At 45.4% G+C, this 18,544-nt stretch overlaps 1 protein-coding gene across 1 annotated transcript in view; it reads left to right on the top strand.

The window, feature by feature from the left end:
- Window positions 1-18,544, top strand: part of STAB2 (stabilin 2) — a 138,273-nt gene that overhangs the window by 45,563 nt on the left and 74,166 nt on the right. The window contains exons 22-28 of the mRNA XM_090043223.1: window positions 1,128-1,239; window positions 2,097-2,277; window positions 8,120-8,213; window positions 9,464-9,622; window positions 10,876-10,971; window positions 16,217-16,312; window positions 17,640-17,687. Of these exons, the coding sequence (XP_089899349.1) occupies window positions 1,128-1,239; window positions 2,097-2,277; window positions 8,120-8,213; window positions 9,464-9,622; window positions 10,876-10,971; window positions 16,217-16,312; window positions 17,640-17,687 (786 nt within the window). The remainder of the gene's footprint in view (window positions 1-1,127; window positions 1,240-2,096; window positions 2,278-8,119; window positions 8,214-9,463; window positions 9,623-10,875; window positions 10,972-16,216; window positions 16,313-17,639; window positions 17,688-18,544) is intronic.

Below are 18,544 nucleotides of genomic sequence, written 5' to 3'. Positions count from 1 at the left end.
TTGAGAGTTCAGAGGCTACATATTCATTCAGGCATCCTCAGGCCTCCATGCTGTGCCTCTACCCCCTCTCCCCCCCCACCCCCGACACACACACACTACATTGCACTGTACCCAATGGACACCCTGTAAGCCACACTCAGGCTGCAGGCTCCTTGAGCCCCACAGGCCACAAGGCCCCACCTCACTCTACTCTCAGTGGCAGAGGGAAGAAGCAAAAGCTGGAGAAGGGGGGTGGGGGGAAGCCCAGAGAACATGGCAATAAGCACCTAGAAATCCCAGCAGCAGCAGCATAAGCAATGAGGGGAATGGCAACCAGATGGGAAGCCCGGGGTCATGAATTAAGCCCTCACAGGCTACATGTTTTCCACAGACCATAAGTTGGACAGCCTCATTGGTGGACCTAGGGGCAGGGGTGCAGTAACAAGAAAATCCAGTAATTTTCTAAAATTGTGAAGTAGGAGAGAAGGAATGCAGCAGTGGGGAAGAAATACCAGGAGTGTGAAAGTTTACACTAGGAAAAACAAACATTCTCCTTGGATGCATCTACATGTGGGCTTTATTGTGGAACTGACTAATTAGCTCTACAGTAAAGCATCACTGTCTTCATGTGCACCCATATTAGGGTGCAGTAAATTAACTAACTCCACTGTTGGATAGTACTGCCCAGGACAAGTACAATCCTATGGCAGAGTCATTTAGTGTTCCACAATGCACATGTAGATAGTTACCAGAGCTGGCTGGGGCACAAGTGTGCTACTGCTGCCTGGCCCTGCACAGTAGCACCCTCTTGACCCAGCCAACCCCTCCACTACTTGATACTGTGATCGGAAGCCTGGGGCTGACCCCCGAGTCCCCTGACAGGACAGTTCTGCTCCGCTCTGACCCAAACAGTTGCAGTCCCAGGCGCACTTGTATATACTGTGCCCAAGAGCAGCTGACTCTAGCACAAACTGTGCCAGAGTTTATTGAGCCAAGCTAATGGGGGTGTATCTACACATGCAATATTCCTTACATTTTAAAAGAGTAATTACATCATAATACATATAAGCCTGCATCAGTTATGCAACAACTTCTTTAGAGAGATTTATTTGAACAGTTGGATATAAATCTTATCTTTTATCTTGTAGTGTATGGATGGAATGAAAGGAAATGGAACTTGTATTTGTGCTGATGGATTTCAAGGATCACACTGTCAGTTCTGTTCTGACTCTGATAAATATGGACCTCGGTGTGACAAAAGTAAGCATGGCAGCATGTGATGAAGTTAACCTAAGTTCATAAAAGCGTCTGCTCTATATAGATCTTATTATAAGGTGCATATATATCTACCCTGCCTTCAGCATCTCATCCACCACAGTGGACAAGACAGTGTCTCGAGGCTTAACACAGTGTCTTGAGGTTTATTTGTACTACAGTGGTCAGTAGTTGATACTGATATGGTATTTTTGGAAGATGGTAGAGCTAGGCCACAGGGAATAGCCACATTAAGTGCCATCTAAGACAACTACTTGTGGGGGTTAATTATTGTATCCAAGGAAACTGGAACAGGAGTGCTCACCCTCTTGAACTTACTGCATCTGGTTATTGACAAAGGACCTTTCCAAAGCCCATTGAAGGCAGTGGACAGATTCTCACCAATTTCACTGGGATTTTGATCAAGCTTATTAACTGACCCATTTCAGTTAAATAGGTCAGCATCCTTGTAGGACAAGGACCTGACTTTTAAAAGCTTCCCCACAACACTGGGCAATTTTGTTTGATCTATTTAATCATTCAACTGCTTTTGTGAAGATCTGTCATGGCAATTTAAAGATCTGTGCTATAAAAATATATTATTGAATATATATATTTACTATATAATTATTATACAAAATATTGTGGCTGACTATGCCTAGAAGGTGGTTAAAAAGGATATGTATTTGCTAAATAAATGTCGAAAAGAACTGTTGTTCAAAAGACGTGAATTTAAAGAGACGGGGGGTAGATTTTAGGGCAGGGTGAGGAAGGAACAACATGAAATGCATCAAGAGTGTCACATAGGGACATATGCCTTCTACAAATATTTAACTTCATATTCTTCCCCCCCCAATCTATAGAATGTCCATGTATGTATGGGAAATGTAATAACAGAATAGACAGCGAAGGCGGCTGTCTGCCTGGATCATGCAGAAGTGGATATATTGGGAAATTCTGTGATAAGCATGTCATCCCATGTCAGCCTTTTGTGCAGTTTTGTCATGCACAGGCAACTTGTCAGCTCAGCAATGGCATCAGGAGGTAAGTCCATTGTTTACCTGTAGCTAGCATTAGTTGTGGTGCAGTACTATGCTAATCTTATAGTTAAACTTGAATTTTCTGTTTCAAGATAACACTACATAGTAATGCACAAAAACATTAACTATTATAAGAATACTGTGAGCTAAATAAGTACTTCTATTTTATAGAATGAGAAACTGAGGCAGAAGAGTAAAGTGACCTGCTCAAGGCCACAAAGTGAGTCAGCTGCAGACAAGGGATAAGCTTTCAGCAACTATTAATTTCTAGTTCTGTACTCATTTCTACATAGACTTTCATAGACATTAGGGCTGGAAGGGACCTTGGAAGATCATTGAGTCCAGCCCCATGCCCCAGGGGCAGGAAGTCAGCAGGGATCATAGATTCATAGAATCCCAGCAAGATAAGCATCCAGATGTCTCTTGAAGGAGTTCAAAGTAGGTGCTTGAACCACCTCTGGCGGCAGGCTATTCCAAACCTTGGGGGCTCGGACACTAAAGAAGTTTTTCCTTATGTCCAGCCTGAAATGGTCATGGACGAGTTTGTGACCATTCGACCTTGTCATCCCTTGGGGAGCTCTGGTGAACAGATGATACCCCAGATCCTGGTAGGCACCCCTGATAAACTTATAGGTGGCCACCAGATCACCCCTGAACCTGTGTTTTTCCAGGCTGAAGAGTCCCGTGGCTCTCAGCCTCTCTTCATAAGGTCTGTTTTCCTGACCTCTGATCATGCGCATGGCTCTCCTCTGTACCCTCTCAAGCTTCTCCACATCTGTTTTGAATTGTGGAGCCCAAAACTGAACACAGTACTTCAGCTGTGGCCTCAACAAGGCTGAGCTTATACCCAGCTTAACAGATCCAAAGATCAAGGAGCATGAACTTGCAGAATTATTAAAGGAGGCAATATTTTGAAGTGTCTATGTTACTTAGGAACCCAAGTCTTTCGTTTTTTCCTTCCCCCAATGTGTCTAAGTATGCTGAAAGTCAGTAAACCATGAATGCATCTGTAGAGCAACTACAGCTACATACCTTAATGAGACTTGGGTACATCCACATGTAATTGAATCATGCTGAAACACCCAAGTGAGTTTTAATCCAACTAGCTCAGGCAACAGTAGCAAGGAAATTACCACAGCATGCATAGGTACCAGCTTTTATTTTTGCCAGGGGGCGGGGGAGAGGGGCTCAAATAATGGACATATGGAAAGCTTTATGTAATTTAGATTATAACCCTCTTCCTAACGGGGGCCAGGCCCCTCAGGCCCCCAGGTACTTGGCTGTCCTGACAACATGAGCTTCAGAGCAGACTATGCAGGCCCAGAATCCTGGCTAAATACTCAGGCAGGCATAACACAGTCCTGCTGTTGCCAGCTTACGTATGTGTAGATGCATCGCAGTCACCTCACTGCAGATCAGGCAATCACTTTAGAAAATGGAGTTCAGCACTTTTGAACATATTGTCCCTATAAGAGGATATGTCTCTAGGGTTAGTAGTGACACCATCCAGTGGCAGAACTACCCCCTGCCTTGTCTAGTCTCTCCAAGTTTCTCCAAGCTAACATGTGACCTTTTCTGCCATGCCTTGATGAAATAATATTAGAAAGTTAGAGAAAATGCCATTGGAAGCCTCAGGAGCCTCTATTCCTCCTTGTTTCTCTCCTTCTCTGTGCCTTAGATGGTTGCCTCTGTCTATCGACCCCTATGACAAGGGACAGACATTACACATAAACCAATTTAAGTGATCAGAAACTGGTTTAAACCCGTAACAAAACAGATGTTCAGTGCACATAAAGCAGTTTGAAAATGGCTGGAACCAGTTTGAGATAAACCTGGTTGAATGTGGTACCAGACTTAACTGATTTGGCTCAAACTGGGGGTCGGACCTGATGATCTGTTTAGGTCCCTTCCAACTCTAAGCACTATGAAACCAGTTTATTCAATATCTGTCCCAGACCCCTTGCTGATTTAAGATAAACCAGACTCCCCCAGCATCCCAGAATGCTCTCTGGGCTGGGTGGGGCTTTTTGCTATACAGCAGGGCTAGTCTCTCCCCTCTGCCCCCTGGATAGAGCTCCAGCAGACTACAGGCATCTGTCTGGCTTCTCCCTGCTAAGCAGGGATTGTTCCCCCCACCCCTCTGCTTTACACAGAAACCTCTCAGCATTAGCTAGCAGACCATATGCTGGCTACAGTCTGTGCTGTGGGAGACACAGGCAGAAAGGCTTTTTGGAGCTAATCAACAGGTAGCTGGTAATGTTCTTCCTTGGAAAAACTGTTTAAGAGCTTGAAGTAATGGAGAGAGGCTTTGTTTTCTTAATGGGTTGATAAACACAGAGTTAAGGATGATAAACATTCCCTGCTGGGAAGGGGGTTGGACTCCCTCCCTAATCATAGCATCCTGCCAGGCCTGGCCACACATCCCTCAACTCAGTACTGTCAAAGAGAAGGGAGGGCTGCTTTAGTGCCCCCCAGGTTCTAGCCCAAGTCATTGCAGCCATGTGCCTGAATATTTTTCAGTCCAGAAGAGAAGTCTGTGCAGTTACAAACCAATTTAGTCTAACCTGCAAAGATTGAAACAGTTCAGGCTCAGGCTTTTTGAAAGTCTGTCCCTAAGCCTGTATCATTCCTTGCACTACTCAAGTAGCAAGCCAATGCCTCAGTGGCATCAGTTGTGGCCTGCTAGCTGTAAGTGTACCTTAAGTGCATCAGTCATGACCTGCAGCACCCCTTATAGTCACACCCAGGTCTTACAGGTCTAACTCCATCTCCATTCCTTGAGTCTTCCAGCTCAGACGATAAGTTCTGCCTACTCAGGTTCCAGCCCTTCTGTCCAGGCTTCAGCCCCCTTGGCCATAGTCCCCTTTTTCTGGCTGCAGCCTTCAGCCTCAGGCCATGGGCTCTGATCTCAGCTCCTCAGCCACAGCCCACTTTACACCCCTGCCCCACCCAGAGACTCCAGATTCAGAGTGCCCAGCCACCTTGCTGTGTGGCCTCCAAATCACCCCTTATAGGTGCTCCCAAGCCACTGACTGTTACTACATACACTCCTAATTGAAAGTTCTAGCCCCTGTGGGTCAACAGACAAACCAAAAATATACCCTGCTGAATGAACAAAAATAGTTCTTAACAAAAGTTTACCCCACACTCACCCACCAAGAGGGAGACTTATGCTTCCTGATAACAGCCCCAGCTGTTCCCAGAACTGTGCCCACCCCTACCAAGCTTACCTATGCTACAAAACAATTCTTTCATCCCTGACCCTACAGTTCTCCTTCTGTCCTGGAGTCATTTTATATGCTAGCCCAGCTCTACCTGTGAGTCAGCTGATCCCCGACTCCTAGCTCTCACACAGGGATTTTCTATTATCTCCTTTGTAGCCTCATTCACCTCCAGCCAGCTCTACCAAAGGCAGGCCTACACCTGGGATCAGTTTCTACCCCATCAGCAGCTTCTGCACCAGTTTGCAGTCTGTCACTCAGTCTTAGTCCAGAACTGAGCTTCAATGTGGCCTCTGATTAGGCAGCTTGTCTCCCCTACTTATGACACCTCTGGAATGTTTTATCCGTTTCTTCCCCCCCAATCAAGATTCTTTTCTCTACAGAGTCTGGGACTAAGTCTCTTTCCCTGTTCTGTAGCAGAGTTCCCCCTGTCCAAGTCCTTGCCCCTCAGAGCCTCAAAAGTCCAGGTTGTAATTGGGGCCTGTAACAGGGAACCCTAGCCCTGTTACTAGGAGGCAGGGCGGCCCCTTTATGACCGGAGTCATTAGGAACACCAAGTACCAGTAGGGCAGGGGTTAAAAGCCCAACCACACAGCCCAGTCAGGTGACCGGAAAGAGATAGGGCTCTGGGCACATATAAACCCCAGGGCCAAGGTTGGCACGAGTTAGTTCTCTGGCAAGCTACCAAGGGAAGGAGCTCCTGCAGGGAAGAACTACCCAGGAATACTGTGGCTGCCAGATAGACTGTTTACATGGCAAATAAGGCTCCAGGAGTGTACAAGGTACCCAGGGCTGGGAGGCACTTAATACTTAAGGAGCAGTTTGGGGTTTTAAAGAGGCAGAATGTGGCTTGCATGCATCATATTATGTTATAGCTTAGGGGTTCATATTTATGTTGTTTTAACTGGTGGACCAGATTGAAGCTATTGGGGAGTGTCACAGGATAGGGTCCCTAAGGATGGTAGTGTTACCCCCAAGGCCCCTTGACCACGCCAATTCAGCCCAATGGGCATCCTCTATTCTTGTCTGTCACGTCTTGATGTATTTCTATACACTAGGGAGGCTGCCTTCACATCCTGTTGGACACAGTCTTGATGGATTTCCCTGAACCCTGTAGGTCTCATTTCAAAATAGGTGTCCCAGGACAACCTAGCCTTATGGACTATATGCATGGCCAACTACACCTTTACCACGCCCCAAACCTCACAGATAATACTGACGTTGTCCAGTCTAGGCTTTGTTGTAATGTGGCCCCCTGGTCTCGCTCTGCGCCTCACTGGCACCTGGGCTCTCCACAGCCCAGGTCTCGCTCTGCGCCTCCTTTCCCCAAATAGCCTCACCCAAACCGCCTGTCTTCTACAACAGCAAACAAAATACAAGCCCCTGGGCTATAACATAGTACAAAAGGCCAGGGTGTGCTCTGGCCTTCTAAAAGGATCAGGATTCATCCCTGGCAGTAAGTGTCTAATAGGCCAAGGTACCTGTGGAGCTCATGGAGTCCCCTTAACCCTAGGTGCAGCATACCAAGCAGTTGTAGCATCATTTGGCACTTCCTCCCTGGAGGCTCCTTCCCCTCTGGCTGCTAGCAAGGAGCTTCCTTCCTGGCCTCAGCCCTGGGGTTTATATGAGTCAGGCCCTGCCCCTTCTAGTCAGCTGACTGCTAGCAGGTGTGGGCCAACTAATTCATTCTGGCTGCCCTGACAACCAGCAGCTGGGGCTCCCAACTGACTGCTAGGGCTCTCTCCCTAGCAGTTCCAGCTCTTAAGGAGCAGGACACCCTAGTGCCCTGCAACAGGGAAGAGGAGGCTTCATAGGGGGCACACTATGGTGTAGAGCCCCAGTGCTCTAGAGGGTGTAGAGGCAGAGTAGCAGCGAGCCTGAGGCCACTCAAGACCAAGTCAGAATTAAAAGTGCTAATCTTTACATACCATCTGCAAGGCATGGGCCACCGTGGTGGGGAGGTTTGGAATGGTGGATAGCAACCCCTGGTGTTGGGGTATTAAATGAACAGCCTCCTGCCTGAATAACATTATAATTATTGTTCCATCAGGGTGTGGCAGGTGAGACAGTTGGGTGGTTAGCCAAGAAACAGAGGGTCAGACAAACATTGGACAGGCCCAGGGATGGCCCCCGGTCACAGGGCTTATTTGCTTTCTCCTTCCCATCGGTCCTTTCTTAGTGTTAGCCCTGTTACAGTCCCATACATTTTTCTGATTTTTGCCCTTAGCCATACATCCATTTGAATTTGTTGGTAACTTTTGTGTTTCTGAAATAAATTTATAACTAGGGTTGTATTCTAATTCACACCTATCAAGGTGACCCCTATATACAGACATTGAGAGTGGAGGGTACAGCAGGACATATATTACTTTTCATCTCATAGAAATACAGAATAGATCTAAATACATCTAATAATTAACAGATTCCATATTTTTCATTACATGATCCCATATTTCAAAATTTAAGCACTTAAATGGTGTGCATAATTAAGTCAAAGCTATTAATTTTATTCAGCCTCTAAATGGACAGAGAGCTAAAAGGAAAACAGCTTGAAAATTGAATTCATCTTAACTTTACAGCTCTTCTTTCATCCCTGCTGATTTCACTTAGTCCTGTTTTTAATAGATGTGTTTGCAATCCTGGGTATGAGGGAGATGGAACAACCTGCAGTGAAGTAGATCCTTGTGCTACTTTAATTCCAGGTGGTTGCGATATCAATGTAAGTATGTGATTCCTTACCAAATGGGTCACTCCAAAGGAAACCAAAAAAAAATGTTAGGAGGTGCCAATAGGACATATTTGCATAAGTAAATTCTGAAGTTTAGAACCAAACTTAAACCCTTCTCAGAGTGCAAGTTCTTAGCCATAGGACTGTACTGTCATGAACATTGCTATTCAAAAACTGGAAGCCACATAGTTTTCTTAAAGCATTATCAAGATAAGCTACTACACAGTCCTCCTCCAAATAGCAGAACTACAGATTGAAATTTCTCTACAACCCTCATTCCTGTCACCTCCCCTTGTCCCTTCTGTACATGATGAAGCTAAAGCTGTGGCAATGATTTTGCTCTTCTTTAGAGATGGCAAACTAGAAGGAAGACCATCACTAGCACAGGGCATAAAAATGGCATGAAAATAACTTTTCATTTTTAATTTGCAGTTCACATTTCAAGTCCAACGTATTAGCAAATTAAAGTTCTTTCTTACTACCTGGTCATTGGAAGCCTGTGAAATTAATGCTAGTCAGAAAACAGTTAACAGAGCAAAGGTTTCTGCTTAATATAATCCACTATGATTGGCATGAAGGACATATCTATACACCACTGGGTCTCTCCTAAGGACCATTGCACCAAACAACATGCTAACTACCTTCTGAACCTACAGGATTTGGACCAACATATTGCAACATGAGGCATGTGTCAAAAGACTCTCCCAAGAGAATGAGCGTATTAGCATGCACTAAGATGGCTACATTATATTATTTTCAGGAGACAGTGCACATGCTTCACTGCTGCACTCCCTAGATAGTCCTGACATGGTACAGACAGGCCCTGTTTACCCTCTTTGTGGTAGTATCAATGAATAGGCCAAGAATTCAGTTCAGTCCATGGAGAGACCTTCTCGTACCCTGAATATGGTCCCTCTCCAAGTTAGGGTTGAAACACTCCGACAGAGTATTGTAAGTGTTGCCAACCATTACCACATATAGATAAAGGGGCACCTGGATCTCCCAAGGCTGCCAATCCAGGAGTAAAAAATAATCCCCAAAATATCAAAGGGATAAAAAGCTTTCAGAGGACATAGCCAGCATTCCATCCCCTTTCCAGCAGATACCCATGTTCTGAAAATGACAGCTATGGAGCAGACTTGTTAACAGAGGAGGTCCCTACCCAGTCCTACATTCAAATGTTGTTTGATCTCAGCATAACTTGAATTGACATTATTTACTCTGAACATTTCTCCCCACAGGCAGAATGCATTAAAACAGGCCTTGGAACTCACACATGCATCTGTCAGCCAGGTTGGAGTGGGGATGGAAGAGACTGCTCAGCAATTAATAATTGTCTGCTACCAAACAGGGGAGGATGCCATGACAATGCCACCTGCATGTATGTAGGGCCAGGACAGGTAAGTTATGTTCTAATCTTCTTATATTGCCTTGCACTCATTCTATGCTGCCCAAGTCTGCTGCCTATATGCTCCATTCAACAACCTCTTCCACTTCCCTCCATGTATCATCCTCCGTACACCCTCCACACCCAGAACTGTCTGTCATCTCGTATCCCAAATAACTGCCCTCCTCTCTGTTCTAAACCTTGCCTTAAATGCTCATCTGAAAACAATGTCAACATTGAAATCCCCCATTGGAAAATTCCAGACCAGCTCTAAGGAATGAAGAACAGTTCTTTTCAATGTAACAGGCTTACATCAGGAGATGCCAGTTTGTCAAAACTGATGTGTTTTACAAAAACCTCTCTCTTTTCATAAACTACCAGATGAACCACAGGCAAAATGCCATTGGAAACTTGCTTTGTTTCTGGCCTCTTCATCTGCAGGCCTGCTGGGAAACATGGGTTTTTAGAGTCTGCTGTTCTAGGGAAACTTCCCAGCATGGATTGCACTGGAGTCTAGAAACCAAGGGCTTCTGAGGTCTGTGGCTTGGGCGCAGACCTGCCACAAGACTACCAGAAGATAAGTTGTGCTAGGTTGTCAGAGGTCTGCAGTTCCTGAGTAGCTTCACCAATGGATTGCCTCAGTCTCTAGGGCCCATGACAACCTTGCCATGTGGAGTGCTCCAGAGCCATGGACTATGGCTTCCAGCATCCCTGCTGTGGGTCTGGTATCCCAACAGCCACTTCAGTAACTGGGGCTCAGCTCCTGGCTGCACAACAGGTAGTCTGGAAATCTAAGAGCTCCATTTTGAGCTAGGGCCCTCAGGGCTTCAAAACTCCTTCCCATTAGGAGCCAGGAGCTCAAAGCCTCCAAGCCCCACAATTCATAGCAATGACCCTGAGCACCCTGGAAGATCCATCCCAAGGTAAGGCCCTCCAATTTTAAAGCTTCCTGTTGCACAGCCAGGAGCTTAACAAACCTGATGTGAACACTGGCTGTAGCTGGAGTTCCGGGACTCCCCACTATGCAGCGTAGGACTCCCCTAATTATTTGAGGAAAGCAGGAGGAACAGCCCTGGAGTCAAGGCATGCAGCAGTAGGATGAATTTCAAAGAAATTCACCTACCATAAGCCCTTCGGTAGGTGCTTAATAAAATTCAGGTATTGAAGTCAATGAAGCTATGTGGATAAACACTAAGCCATAGTGTCTAAAATATGTACCCTGTTTTAATCACTTTAATTTATTGCAACATTTTGTTGGAACTGTAGAATGACTGTGAGTGCAAGGAAGGATTTCGAGGGAATGGAATTGAATGTGAACCAATAAATTCTTGTTTGAACCAAAATGGAAAGTGCCATCATCTGGTGAGTTAATTAATCACTGAACAAATAATTCAAGCATGCATGTCTTTCTCCACGTATACCAGGAAACAATATTTCTTCTACAGACATAAGAACAAATGGCATTCCCCTGGAGCCAATGTTCTGAACTCCACACTTGGCTGAGTGCATAAAAACATCTTTCAGTGTCAGGTGAAGTTACTACAAATATACAGACAAATCCTTAGATCCTTCATCAGTTTTTCCACTGAGGTCAGTTACTGTTTTTCTGACTTGGAGCTAAGGAAGAACTGAGTAAGACCCCCAAAATTAGAGTTAGATTAGCTTTCCAATGCAAGACATTCTTCATTAGATCTGACCAGAACAAGCCAGGCACAGCAAAGGCAGCATGACTTGTGCATGCCTTGTTCTGGTCAGACCTGATGACCCTGGTCATACCTGATGACTTACAATTGAAAGTGCATTTAACTCTATCCCAAATACACAGTTTATCCAACGAAAGATATTATTCTAAGAAATCCTTGCCTCTCACATTAATTTCTAGACCATCATGGCTACAACATCACTTGTACACTATGCAACAATTAGGAAAGCTACTAAAACCCCAACTAATAGAAAGGTGGTCTCCATCTTTTCACTGTCATGTATGGGATTCTTTTAATCAGCACAGCAAAGTGAAGATACAATGACATTTTCTGCTGCTGTTTAATTGCAGAAACTCTGTTACCATAAAATCAGGCAGCAGGACATGCTTTTCTCCCCAAGGTAGATATGTTAAGTACACTGAAGGCTTTATTTGGAAGGAAAGTAAGTAAGGTCCAGTCTGCTTATACCAGACAATTCAAATACACCTTGGCGTACCCTCCCAGCATCTCTTGTTATGATTTTTCCTCTCTGCACCAGAAGCATCTGCATGATAGCTCGGAAGAACATTACAGGATCCTTCCAAATAGTTTCTAGGGTCAGAAGGGACCTGAGTAAATCATCTAGTCCGCCACCCTGCCATGGCAGGAAAGAGTACTGGGGTCAGACGACCCCAGTTAGGTGTACATCTAGCCTTGTCTTAAAGACCCCCAGGGTAGGAGCCAGCACCACTTGGCTTGGAAGTTCGTTCCAGATCCTAGCCGCCCTGACCGTGAAATAGCGCCTCCTGATTATTTAGCCTGAATCTACCTTCTGCCAGCTTGTGACCATTATTCCTGGTCAAGCCTGGTAGTGCTCAGGGGAACAAGGATTTCCCCAGTGCCTGCTGGTCCCCTCTGACTAGTTTGTAACAGGTCACTAGATCCCCCCTCAGCCTTCTCTTACAGAGGCTGAACAGGTTCAGGTCCCGTAGCCTCTCCTCGTAGGGGCTGCCCTGCTGCCCCCGATCATGCGAGTGGCCCTCCTCTGGACCCTCTCCATGTTGTCCACATCCCTCTTGAAGTCCTGCGCCCACAACTGGATGCAGTACTCCAGCTGCGACCTGACCAGTGCCGCGTAGAAGGGGAGGATCACCTCCTTGGACTTGCTTGAGACGCATCTGTGGATGCATGACAAGGTATGGTTGGCCGTCCTGACCGCATCCCCACACTGCCGGCTCACATTCATCTTGGAGTCAGTGATGACTCCAAGATCCTTTTCTGCCTCTGCACTGACGAGAAGGGTGTTCCCCAACCTGTATGTATGGTGCTGGTTTTTCCTCCCCAGGTGCATCACTTTGCACTTGTCGGTATTGAATCCCATCCTGTTCTCATCCGCCCACCCCTGTAATCTGTCTAGGTCCAATTGTAGCCTATTCCTCCCTTCTAGCATGCCCACATCCCCCCACATCTTAGTGTCATCAGCAAATTTGAACAGGGTGCTTTTTACCCCCTCGTCCAAGTCACTGATGAAGATGTTGAACAGTGCAGGCCTGAGGACCGAGCCCTGGGGGACCACGCTGCTCACATCCCTCCAAGTCGAAAATGACCCATCCACCACCATTCTTTGGGTGCAGCCCTCCAGCCAGTTGGCGACCCAATTGATTGTGCAGGTGTCAACACCACAGTCCCCCAGTTTCTTAATGAGAACAGGGTGAGAGACCTTCTGAAAGTCCAGGAAGACTATGTCCACTGCTACCCCTGCATCTAATGATTTGGTGCTCTGATCATAGAAGGCCACCAGGTTGGTCTGACAGGACCTGCCACTAATGAATCTGTGTTGGTTGCCCCTAAGCATGATCTCCCCTGCTGGCCCCTCGTGGATATGCGCCAGAATAATTTTCTCAAACAGCTTGCCTAGGATCAAGGTAAGACTAACTGGCCTATAGTTTCCCGGGTCCTCCTTCTTCCCCTTTTTTGAAGATGGGAACCACGTTGGCCCTCTTCCAGTCCTCTGGCACCACTCCAGAGCACCACGAGTGCTTGTAAAGCCGTGCCAGGGGTCCTGCAATGACCTCAGCTAATTCCCTTAGTACTCTAGGGTGGAGATCGTCCGCACCAGCTGACTCCCCTGGGACTGCTCTTCCCAGAAGATGTCCGGGAAGTTCAGGTCCCCCATGACTACCACATCCTTTGACTTCACTAACTCTGTGAGCTGACCTAAGAATTCCTGGTTGAGCTCTTCCCCTTGGTTGGGAGGTCTGTAGTAGACCTCCACTGTTAAGTCTCTTTCCCCTTGACTGCCTTGTATTCTAACCCAAAGCACTTCAAAGTGCCCTTCCCCTGATTCTTTGTTAATTGATGAGGATGGGTATTCCTCCTTAATGTGAAGTGCCATGCCCCCACCTTTCCTTCCTATCCTGTCCCTCCTGTACAGCCTATAGCCCTTGACATTCAAATGAAATGTGCTAATGCGCATAAACAGATTTTCTGTTAGAACTGGTTATATTATTTATTGCAAATAAGTTATCTGATTAACTAAGCCATTCATTCTTGTTTCTGAGTTATATGGAAACAGATTTGACTTGTATGACTTTGTGATGCATAATCATTTACAGTTCATGCAATTTATAGATTTTTCACTAACTGTTCTCTGATTGTTCCCACTTTGTGGTAGCTGATTGGTTATCTAAATTACCAAGCATTGCAATTGTATTCCAAGTGAATGAAATGCTTTGTAATGGGACTACAAATGTTCTGGTTTGGCCTGGAATATCCTGTTTCCTATGCACAGATGTGTATTCACTCAAGCAGCAGCATTTCACAAAATGTACATAAACTTCACTTGACACTGAAAGATGTTTTTATTTGTGTAAATATGCATGACAATACCAAAGGAAAGATGTAGCATGGATATGCTTGGAACAAGCAGAGGTTTGAATACTTTCATAAATTCTGGTTAGCAGTAGTTACTCAGTCAACTCTGCTAAAGAGAAATAAAATGAAAACAGAATTTCATCATTCTGCTTAAGGCTTCAGATAGTGTCACCCATCTTTTGATGATTCAGCATCATTCTTATGGTAGTCATGAACTTTTCTTTTAAAAATCACATGAAAATATTGAATATTAATATGATTTGCACAGAGGCAGAGTAACCTGAGTTCAGCATCCATTTACTTCATTTGGAGTTGTAGATGATCAGCACTTCAGGAGTCAGCCTCTGTCTGCTAAACTAACTTGTAAAGGCCAGTTTCAAAGCTGGAAGGAAACACTGTGATCATCTTGCCCAGCCTCCTCTATAGCATGGGTCACAGAATTTCACCCAAGTGATTTCTGTATCAAGCTTCTATCGCTCAACCAAACTTATCTATCATAAGGTCCTAATTCAAATAAGTGCTGTATTTCTCACAAATAACTCACATTTTCACTAAAACCAGCTAGTGAAATTAGGGTGCACAATATATTAAAAAAAACTGGATCCCCACAGTCTAGAAATTTGGCAGCAGGAGAGTAGTGGCAGTGTTAGTTGTCACAACTCTGGGAGGGATTGAGCTGTAGCCAGGTCAGGCCTAGTATGCAGCTCCAGATACAGTGCGCTGGGTCAGACCTGGCACATAGCCCCAGACTCAGTGCCGATTCAGATGAGTTTGAACTCAGCAGACCAGGTCAGACCTGGCACATGGACCCAGGTTAATCCACAGCCCCATCCAGTGCACAGGGCTGGCAGGAGGTTCTGGAATAGGCTTGGCTGCCTAGCTGCTGCTATTCAGTTACTACAAGGAAGATTTTTTTTTTCCTTCATCCTGCCTCTCAAAAACAAGGTGTGTATTATATACAGGAGCATGATGTATGCAAGAAAATACGGTAGTTACATGCAAGGTTCCCTCTAAGGTGCACACGTGAGTGGCCATGCACAACTAAAAGTCTGGCCGTGCACCGACTTTTCAAGGCCGCGCACCAGGAGAGGAGCTGAAGGTCCATTCCTAGGCAAGGTGGGGGCAGGAGCCTGACGCCATGTGCCTCCTCGCTCCCCAAGGTGATGCAGGGGAGCAGAGCAGTGTCCCAGAGCCAGCACAGCCTCACTTGGGGCAGGCAGTGGCTCCTCCCCAAGGTGAGGCAAGGCAGGGATGGAGGCTGGAGCAGGGGGCCACCTCTGGAGAAGTGCTCCACTCCCCGGCCCCGATGCGGGGGAGTGGAGCACTTCCCTGGAGCCGGGAGAGCCCACTTCAGCCTCTCAGCTCCAGCCCCCAGCCTCTCAGCTCCAGCCTCTGGCCCACAGCCTCTCAGCTCCAGCCCCCAGGTCCCAGCCCTCAGCCCCCTTTGGTAAGTGTCCCACACCTAACCAAGGTGGCATGCTCACGGACTGAGGCAGCACGTTCATGCTCCTTAGAGGGAACATTGGTTACGTATACACCTTTAAGAATATATTTAAGTCCAATTGATTTAAATACATTTTACAAATGTATTTAAGTGCTTCCCAGCATGTGTACTTTCTGGAATGAAGGGATTTTTTAGTTACAGGCAACCCTTGCCATTCAGGGGGGATATGTTCTCGTATTGCCCCGTAAATGGTGTAATCCGGGAATAAGGCACTTCGTTCATGAACACCATCTGCATTCATGATCTCGGTGCTCCTGGCAGCTTGAGGTGGGGACACTGCTGCTCTGCCGGCAGCGGGAGCACAGCAGCGGCAGCAAGTGCAAAGCTCCCGAGGAGCTCCTTTAAGTGTATAAGAAGCAGGTTTGGCATTCGTGAATATTTGAAACCATGAATGCTGAACCCGCAAATAGTGAGGGTTTCCTGCCTATTAATCTTGCTGTACTACAACATTGCAATGTGTTTTATTGCAATATATTGCATTGACAACAGCCCACTGAATTCTTGACAGCGTGGCAAATTTAATCTTTACCTCTCTCTTGTTTTAAAGGCAACTTGTCAATTTGTCTCTTCTGGTGTCTGGAGCTGTGTGTGTCCAAAGGGCTATGAGGGTGATGGCACTATGTGCTACGGAAATGCAGCAGATGTAAGTAAGACAGGAGTCCTTTGTCTGAGTGCAAGATCAACTTCTTGGATGTTTACAGTGATCTTAGCCAGAGAGAGACAGCAAAGTCATTTCTAATTTTCATCATAAAATTATGCTGACTGCAGACAGTGTTCCTGCCTGAGATTCTTGCAGGTTTCAGAAATGATTTATTATGTTTAAAAACAAGCTAGGAATTTCCAAAAGGCCTGAAGGGGCTGGATACTTCATTTAGTGAAGAAGGTATGTTTGTAACTAGTTTTGTACTGGATGAGTGAATAAAAATGTGTCAACGTTCTCTGCTTTTTTTACACACTGGCAGCTGTAAGAAATGGACTCTGCATTACCCTTGCTCCACCTCCATTTTTTCCTCCCAACCTACACTACATTAAAAAAAACAAAGAAAAAGCATGAAAATTCATTTAGAATTCCACCCTCCAGGTGATAGAAAACAAATATCTGTCCAGGGAAATACTGCAATCAAAATGAAGGACTGCAGTAAACAAGTTGTATAGCAACAAAGAAAATCTCATCAGCCGCTAACAACAGCATAATTTTTCTAGGACTACAATCCACAGTGGCTGCTAAAGATGTCTCATTTGCAGAAATATCCCCTAAAAGATTTCCATCTTTGGTCAGCATTACAAAAAGGCTATTTGTTATTTCATTAACTGTTCTTTATGTGATGTTTGCATTATGGCACCATCTGGAACCCCGAGTCCTGTACCATTATACAAAGTACTGGCCAAGCACAGAACAAAAATTACTTCTCTTTTGATTTATGTTTTGAGATTTGCGTTCAGTTCCCATTCCCTAGAAATAGAAGTCCTGATCCTATTCCATCCATTAGGTGCCCAAGTGCAATCCTATTCCATCATGTTCGAGTTTCTGAAAAAACAATGCATCCACTTTGTAACACTGCTGCAGCTTAGCCCTAAAACAAAGCCACAAAAGCCAGCGAAGAAGTGGAGGATAAATGTTAACATTTCTTCAAGGACTCAAGCTAGGTGGCACAGAAGCACATTTAGAGGCCTAATAGGTAGAATAGGAGTTTGGGACAAAATTAGATATCTAACTTTAAGCCTAATTTTCAGTGAAGCTGAGTCTTCACAATTCCCACTGAAACCACAGTGTACCAGAAAAGCATTACTGACTTAAGTGTGATGGTTCAACAGCCCCGGTCTCATTCAGTACAGACGCTGGAATGCTGCATCTCTATGCTCATAAGCTAAGACAGGCTCATTGTATTACTACAAGCTACCAATCATCTCTTCCTCATGTGCAAACGTCTGTATCCTAGATGGTCATTCCTTTTTCTCTCTTGTATCAGGAGTTGTCTGCTCTGTCAGAGGCAGCTGGATTTAACCAGTGGATTGATGTAAGTATAATTTTTGTTTGGATTTTATTAGTATATACACATCTGAAAAAAGTGCTAACTTTTTAATCTATAGAAACATGATGTTCCCATTGGCCAGCTTGTTTACTGATGTTGGAGTAGACAGAATATGTAACTCCAGGCCAAAGTTGGGGTTTTGGAAGATGGGATGGAGTGCACCCTCAGTAAGATGAAATAGGATGGAGTGCACCCTTAGCAAGTCTGCAGATGACACCAAGCTGGGGGGAGCAGTGGATACGCTGGAGGGTAAGGTTAGGATTCAGAGAGACCTACACAAATTGGAGGATTGGACCAGAAGAAATCTCAAAGTTCAGTAAGGTCAAGTGCAAAGTCCTGCACTTAGGATGGAACAATCTCATGCACTGGTACAGACTGGGAACCAACTGGCTAAGCAGCAGCTCTGCAAAAAAGGACCTAAGGGTTACCATGGACAATAAGCTGAATGTGAGCCTTCTTCACAACAAGGCGCACTGTTGGCTAACACAATACTGGGCTAGATTAGTAGAAGCAGAGTTGCCAGCAGACCAAGGAAAGCGATTACTTCCCTCTATTTGGCACTGGGGAGACCACATCTGGAATAGAGTGTTCAGTTTTTGGGCCCCCGCTACAGAAAGGACATGGACAAATTGGAGAGAGTCCAATGGATGGCAACAAAAGTGGTTAGAGGGCTGGGGAACATAACTTATGAGGAAAGGCTGAAGGAACTAGGTTTATTTAGTCTCGAGAAGAAAAGACTGAGGGGAGATTAAATAAAAGCCTTCAACAAGTTGAAGGGTAAAGGATGGAGCTAGACCAGAGTGGGCAATTATTTGGGTCCATGGACCAAATAGGCAGTTTTG

The sequence above is a fragment of the Crocodylus siamensis genome, chromosome 4 (genome assembly GCF_052110815.1).
Source record: "Crocodylus siamensis isolate JL-2025a chromosome 4, ASM5211081v1, whole genome shotgun sequence".
Classification (NCBI taxonomy): domain Eukaryota; kingdom Metazoa; phylum Chordata; order Crocodylia; family Crocodylidae; genus Crocodylus; species Crocodylus siamensis.
This window is presented reverse-complemented; position numbering and strand designations above follow the sequence as displayed.